The 7,186-nt window shown below is 68.0% G+C and overlaps 1 protein-coding gene across 1 annotated transcript in view; it reads right to left on the bottom strand.

Annotated features, from left to right (window-relative positions):
• LOC102378555 (unconventional myosin-Ie-like) overlaps nt 1-7,186 on the bottom strand; it is an 18,248-nt gene that overhangs the window by 9,274 nt on the left and 1,788 nt on the right. The window contains exons 2-15 of the mRNA XM_006032732.3: nt 7,067-7,182; nt 4,846-4,983; nt 4,230-4,319; nt 3,734-3,828; nt 3,500-3,587; nt 2,947-3,036; nt 2,432-2,563; nt 2,170-2,304; nt 1,914-2,046; nt 1,520-1,716; nt 1,074-1,154; nt 844-930; nt 567-653; nt 8-28 (exon numbers count right to left, since the gene is read on the bottom strand). Of these exons, the coding sequence (XP_006032794.1) occupies nt 8-28; nt 567-653; nt 844-930; nt 1,074-1,154; nt 1,520-1,716; nt 1,914-2,046; nt 2,170-2,304; nt 2,432-2,563; nt 2,947-3,036; nt 3,500-3,587; nt 3,734-3,828; nt 4,230-4,319; nt 4,846-4,983; nt 7,067-7,182 (1,490 nt within the window). The remainder of the gene's footprint in view (nt 1-7; nt 29-566; nt 654-843; nt 931-1,073; nt 1,155-1,519; nt 1,717-1,913; nt 2,047-2,169; nt 2,305-2,431; nt 2,564-2,946; nt 3,037-3,499; nt 3,588-3,733; nt 3,829-4,229; nt 4,320-4,845; nt 4,984-7,066; nt 7,183-7,186) is intronic.

The raw sequence follows: 7,186 nt of genomic DNA, 5'->3' as shown, positions 1-7,186 counted from the left end.
CCAGGACGCTCAGCACCCCTGGCGGGTTCTGGGGGGGAAACGGTGCCCAGTGCCCTGCTGCAGCCATGTCGGGGGCACCAAAGGGGCAGGGGGGGCTGCATCTAGGCCCCTATCTCCCCCTCCAGACCAGGACAGGTGTCACCCATACCTGCGGGAGCCCCCTGCACCCTCGAGGTGGGGCTTGGAGAGGCCCCACCCCCAACATTTTAGGGGCGGGGCTTGGGGAGACCCACCTCCAGGCACAGCAGGACCCCCAGCCCAGTGGGGGCGGGGCTTGGAGAGGCTGCACCCCATAACACGGGCCCCCAGCATTGTGGAGGTGGGGCTTGGAAGGGCCCAACCCCCTTGATACACCCAGGACCCCCACACCATGGGGGCGGGGCTTGGAGACACGCCGCCCCCCATGACATGCCCAAGACCCCCGGCATTGTGGGGATGGGACTTGGAGACCCCCCCATACACCCAACCCCCACCCCCAGCCTGGTGTGGGCGGGGCTGCCCCATGTAGGAGGACCCCCAGGGTTGCAGGGGCGGGGCTTGCAGGGGCCCCACCCCCCGTCACTCACCACTTTGCTCTCGATGAGGTCGCAGACGATCTTGTTGTTGAAGTAGTCGATGGGGCTCCAGCGGACGCCCTCCTGCACGTACTCCTCCTGCGGGGGGCGCTGTGAGCGGGCGGCGGGGGCCGGGGCGTTTCCCCCTCCCCTGCCCCCACCCCGCGCCACGCGAGAGCTCTGCGGCGGGACACCGGGCTCCTGTCCCTCCACCATTTATGCAGCCACTACCCCGTGCCTCAGTTTGGCCACCTGTGAAGTGGCCCCGCTCGCCCCCTCCCGGCCCCACCTGCTCCGCCTTCAGCGTCAGCTCGATGAAAATCTGCTGCAGTTTCTCGTTGACGAAGTTGATGCAGAACTGCTCGAAGCCGTTCTTCTGCGGCGGGACGGACGCGCCGACACGCACGGACCCGCAGGCCGACAGACAGACCCGTCAGGCCCCGGGTTCGGATGGGGCATGGGGGGGAAGTACCATACATGGGTCTCAAAGGGGCCGAAGACCCCCCAGCCCGGCCTCACCTGGAAGATCTCAAAGCCGTAGATGTCGAGCACGCCCAGGCTGTGCTCCTCCCGCGCCTTCTGCATGGCCCTGTTCACGGCCTGGGGACGGAGGCACCAAGTCTGGGGGGGTACAGGCCGGGCTGCACGTGCCGGGGGCTGGAGCCCCTGATCTGGGGCTGGGGCTGGGTGGGGGGATCCCATGGATGATGCCCCAGGGGGAGCAGGGAGCTGGGCACAACGTGGTAGCGGGGGTCTCGGGGTCCCTCCAGGGGCCAGGAGCAGGTTGGGGGGATCTAAGGGCTTCCCCCGGGCTGGGCACGTGGTGGAGGTGGAGTCTGGAGGCCGCATAGGATATAGCATGTGATGAAGGTGCGAGGTGCCCCCATGAGGCTGGGCATGCAGTGGGGGGGTCCAAGGTGCCCACCAGGGGCGCAGGGCGGGCAGGGGGGGCGCATGGGACTCACGTCAATGAGGTAGTCAAAGAGGCGGGCGTGCAGGGCCTTGGCCAGGGCGTCGCGGCTGAAGCTGGCCTGCTGCGCGTTGAGGGTCACAGCGATGACCTCGCAGCGGCCCCCCCACCGGCCGTCCAGCTTGCGGCTCGTCAGCTTCTCCCGCAGCCGGCTCTGCTCCACGCCCAGCAGGTAGGCAGGGAAGGCCAGGACTGGGGGGCAGAGGGGGACGGGGTGGGGGCAAGGCACTGCTCCCTGCCTCGGTTTCCCCCTGCCCCCCCCATTCCAGCAGCCGGCTTCCCAATGGGGCCCACCCAGCATGCTCAGGGGATGTGCCCCCACCCCGGCCCATGGGACCCTCCTCCCCTGAGGGAGAGGATGGAGGGAGGAGGATGGGGGAGCCCCTCACAGTCCTCGCTCTCCACGGCAGCGTAGTTGTCGGCATCCCGGAAGCCGACGTTGCCCAGGTGCAGGATCCCGGCCACGATCTGCAGCACCAGCGCCTGCTCCTCCCCGCTCAGGCCCACCACGTCCATGGCCGTCTGCGGGGGCAGAGTGTGGGGGGCTCGTGATGCAGCCAAGGGGAGAAGGGGGGGTCCCCAGCTGTGCCGGGGGCAGCACGGGCACGGGGCGGGGGGAAGCTGATCTCCCAAGAGGGGCCGTACCAGGGTCTCATCGAAGTCCCGCCGGTCGTCCACGTCGTCGGCAGTGTAGGCGGCCGCCTGGTTGAGGTAGTAGTAGTAGTCGGGCGTGGTGATGCCCAGGTTCTCCCGCTGCTCTGGGGAGGCGCCCGCCAGCAGCTGGGGACAGGGACGCAGACGGGGGGAGTCATGTGCCAGCAGGGGACAGGTCCCCCCAGCCGTGCTCCTCCGCCATGCCCCAGACCCCCAGATGTGCCCCAGCTGTGCGCAGATCCCCCAGCCCCACCTGGTAGTAGATGTGGAAGTTCCTCTCTCCCGGGTTCTGGCTCACGACCCGTGACTTCTCCAGCAGGAAGTTGGAGATGCGGCCGCCGTCGGGCTCCCCGCCCTGGCTGAACTGGATCTCAAAGTATTTGCCCTGGGGAGGGGGGCTGTGAGCCGGGACCCCACAGAGACCCAGCAGTGCTGCAGGAAGGTGCTCAGACAGCAACACCCCGCGCAGCAAAGGGCTAACTCGAGCCCTCCCCCCTCAGCCATCAGACAAGCCAGGACGCCTGGGGTCTGTCCCCAGGGCAGCAGGGAGCTGGGGGCAGTGAGGACACCTGGGCTCCATCCAGGGGGGTCCAGTGGCTACAGGCTGCTCCCTGCTCCACCACTGATGGCAGTGCCTCAGTTTCCCCATAAGATGCAGGCGAGGCCGATGGGTGTGGGGCAGGGAGGCTGGACTCGCAAAGCCCCTGGAAGCAATGGGTGGGGGCTGGCGTGGCGGGGGGCAGGGGGTGCCGGGCAGGGGGCACTCACAAAGCGACTGGAGTTGTTGTTGCGCACGGTCTTGGCATTCCCGAAGGCCTCCAGCAGCGGGTTGGACTTGAGGATGATGTCCTTGACATGCTGGAGGGTGGGGGCACCTGTCAGAGCCCCCCATAGATCCCCACCAGGATGCCCGGCTCCCCACCCCAGCACATGGGGGGCAGCCTGGGGATGGACGCCCTGGGAGAAGATGCCTACATGCCTGCCCCCACAATGCCTTTCAGATCCAGCCTCCCCCCCCAGAGCCCAATCTGTGCCCCATGCCCCAAGCCCGCCAGGGAACAAGGCCTGGACCTTACACCTGCCAAAGCGCCCACCGCCTGAGCAGGGTGAGCCCCCAGGACCTGCTGCCTGGGGACAGGATGGCACCAGGTTGCTACCGAGCCTGGGAAGAGCCGTCATTGCCCTAGGCAGAGTTAGGGCTGGGAGTGGGGCCGTGCCCTGCTCCAACTACATCTCCCATGATGCTCTTGGGTCTCCTGGTGAGGGCTGCAGCGCATTGTGGGGGGCGGCTGGGAGCCAGCGCTGGGGGGCCTGGCGGTACCTGCACTTTGGGGCCCCCGCCAGACACCCTGGAGATGTAGCTCATGATGTACTTGGCTGCCACGGTCTTGCCCGCGCCGCTCTCCCCGCTGCAAGGCAGGAGGGCAAGGGTTAACATGACTCCCACTGTGGAGGGCACCAACCCCCCAGGCCCGGGAGGGGGCAACCACCCAGCTCCCTTCCCCCCTGTACCCCCTGCTCACCCTCCCGCAGCCCCAGGTGTGCCCACCAGTACCTGATGATGATGCACTGGTTTTCGCGGTCGATGAGCATGTTGCGGTACGAGCTGTCGGCCAGCGCGTAGACATGCGGTGGGTTCTCGTACGGCGCCTGCATCATGGGGGGCACCCGTCACGCCATGCCTGCGCTCCCACCCTGGACCTGAGCCAGGCCAGGCCCTCGACAGGATGCGTCAAGGGTCCCGGAGCCCTGCCCGTATTGTGGGGGGCGGGGGCTGGGCCCCATATTCCCTGCCTCGGTGGGTCAAGGCTTCGCCCCCAGCCCCAGATGCAGGAAGGGGGTCAGTGCTGGTGACATCAGACACAATGCCCCATTCGGGCTGGGCACTGCCCACGGTCCCTGCACCCATGAGGACATTCACGCTCAGCTCATCTCGCCCGACCTCAGTTGATGGAGTCTGAAGCCCATGGGCTTGGGCCCCAGAAGAGGGTCCATCGTTTGGGAACAGCACCCCTAGGACAATGCCCCCCCCCGGGCTCCACGGGACTCACCGCGCCCTGGTACGTGTCGATCTCGCGGTCGGTGAAGTAGGGCAGCTGCCGGAAGGGGTTGATGGAGATCAGCACTGGTCCGATGTAGGTCTGGGGGTGCCAGCTAAGGGCTGGGCAGCAGCCAGAGCCAACAGGGAGGGGGCTGGATCCTCCCCCCCATATCCCCATAAACAGCCCCATTGTATTTAAGCCACTCACTATGGGGCAATAACAGCTCTGGTGCCAGGATAACAACCTCCTGCTGCTGCCAGGGTTCCTCTGGCTCCAGCGGTGGTGGGAAGAGAGCTGGGACAAGCCCAAATGTCCCCCACAAGCTCGCTAGCAGGATCCCAGCAATTTGCGGGGGTCCGTGTCCCCTTGGCTGCTGCTCAGCCACCCCCTAGGCATGGCAGGGAGCAGCCTAGGATACCATGCAAGCCTAGAGGGGGCCAGAGCCAGCCAGGGGCAGCGTGGCCTAGTGGGCAGAGCCCCAAGCTGGGATGCAGGCACCCTGGGTTGGAGTCCCAGCTCCATGCTTCAGTTTCCCTCGCTAGGGGTGCAGTGATTCCCCTGCTGGCCCAGGGAGAAGGGGAGGGGGGATCCAGAGGCCGGGCAGGCGCTGTGGCCGGGAGGATACAAAGATGTAGCCGTCGAGGAAGCGCCGGCGCAGGTTCTCCACGATGGCATCCTCGGAGACGCGGCGAAGCAGCACCATGTCGTCCACACCGCTCTGCCGCACCCCCTGCGCCTGCCAGTGGTAGCGCTCCTTGCTGCCCTGCTGGGGGGGAGCAGCAGGGCGGTCATGGCAGGAGGGTACGGCCGGGGCCTTGCTATGGCCAGGGTGGGGTGAGGTGGCATCAGTGGGATTAGGACCCTGGAAGGTCTCCCCCTCCTTCCCCGCACAGTGCCAGGTGCGGGGCTGACCACAAAGCCTGGCACTGATGCCACCTGTCCCATGGTAGGAGATGAACACGACTTTGCAGCTGTCACGATGCAGCAGCAGAGGGGCAGCCCCGGCTGGGGGCCAGGGCCCTCCCTGGGCAAGGAGGGTGGACATGGGAGGGGGTGGCCAGGGGGCTCATGGCTGCCGAGGTGTGAGCGATCATGGCCGTGGCCTTTGGGTGATGCAGGAGCCCCCGGTGGGCAGCTGGTCACAGCCCTTGCCCGAGGGGGTTGATCCCAGGGCTCCCTGCCCCCTGCTGTAACCATGGCACTGGGCTGCCACTAAGCACAAAGCTCAGGCATCCAGGCCTCCCCCCGCTGTAAGCACTCCCCAACCCACAGCAAGCTGTCCTGGGTTCAGATCCTGCCCAGGGTGCACGGGAACCACCAGCACCGGGGGAGGGGGAGGCATCTCTCCCAGAGCCCCGGCCCTGTCCCCACTGGGGCCGCGGCAGCTCCTGAGCCAAGTGCTACCCACTCCTGCCTGACCCTGGGCACGGCAGGCCTGTGGGGGTGAGGGGTGACCTCTGTGGGACCGTGGCAGGTGGGGATCAGCAGAGACATTGCGACCACAGGGGAACCGGGATGAGGGCACCACGCTGTGGCACAGCTAGAAGTCCAGATGCAGATGTGTGACAGCCAGCGGTATGCCTCAGTTTCCCCTCACTCCCCCTGCCACCCCTGGGGACCAATCCCACCGCGGCCCCATGGCTGCCTCCTGCAGGACGCATGGAGAGCCGTGTGCCTGCTCGAGGGCAGCCTGGACTGAAACCAACCCGGGCGGCCAGAAACCAAAGCCGATATCAGGGAAGGTGGGGGACGGGGGAGGCAGTGCTGCCCGATGCCACCCCCCAGCCTGGCTATGGCTGACCCCAGACACCCCCCAGGGTGCCAGGCTGGAGGGGTCAGAGCTGAAGCAAACAGTGCATGTCCCATGCTGGAGACTGGGGGTCTCAGCTCCCCCAGCCCATGGTCACCCCCCAGCCGCCCGCCAGGAAACCTTAGCCGAGACCAGCTGCAGCAGTTGCCAAGGCGCCCGCGCCGGCTGGCACAGACAGTGCCGGGGTCAGTTGCTAGGCGATGTGGCCGTGGGAGGAGGACGGGCGTGAGGAGGGCGCGGGGGGGCTCCAGGCAGCATCGCTCCCAGCCACAGCCTCTGGGTGTCACAGGACCAGGGCGGCTGGTCGTGGCCCTCACTCAGGAGCTCGCTGCCCTGCTGCTGTAACCACTGCACGGTGCTGCCACTGCGTAGGGGACCCAGGCATCCGGGCTCCCACCTCCCTGCTGTCACCACTGCACAGCCCCCTCGTACCACTGATGGCAGAACCCAGGCATCCTGTGTCCCCCCATAACCACTGCCCAGCGCTGCCCTGGCGTCCGGCCTGCAGCCCTTTGCATCTGCTCACGGCTTGCGCAGCTTGGGCCTGGCAGCCCTGGAACGACCCCAGGAGCCGCGGCCCCAGCCCGCGCTCCGCACCCAGCCCCGGGAAAGAGCCCTGGAGCCTGGATCCCCCCCCCGGGCCCCCACCTAATCCAGCACCCTCGGGCTTCGCCTCCGAGCCCAGGCGTCCGGGGTGACACGTCTGCCCGCCGGGCACGGGCTGTGCCGGGCGCATTCGGGGACACGCCTGCACATGGGATGGGGACGGTGTGCCCACCCCCTGTCCTGCCCCATCCCTGTCCCCGTGCCTCGTGCGGGCGCCTTGGCTCAGGGCACCACGGAGGGCCTGGATGAGGCTTCGGGCTCCTGGGCTCTCCCCCCGTCCTGGGGCACTTTCCCTCTCCGTGCCTCAGTTGCCCTGTAAGCTGGGGGGGGGGGGGGGGGGCGGCCCCCCCCGCCGCCCGCCCCCGGCACGGGGCAGCGCATAAACTATGCGCGTGCACACGCGTGTACAAGCGCGGGTGTGCCAACGCACGTGAAGGCGGGCGAGTGCGGGTGTGCGCACACGTCTGTGCACGTTCGCGCGTGTGTGCGCCCGGGATGCCGGCCGGGGGGCCCGAGGGACCCGGCAGGCCGGGGGTCCCAGCCCGGCTGC

Source organism: Alligator sinensis, unplaced genomic scaffold (assembly GCF_000455745.1).
Source record: "Alligator sinensis unplaced genomic scaffold, ASM45574v1 scaffold463_1, whole genome shotgun sequence".
NCBI classification, from domain to species: Eukaryota; Metazoa; Chordata; order Crocodylia; family Alligatoridae; genus Alligator; species Alligator sinensis.
Note: the sequence above shows the minus strand (reverse complement) of the source record. Positions and strands in the feature narration are given on the sequence as shown.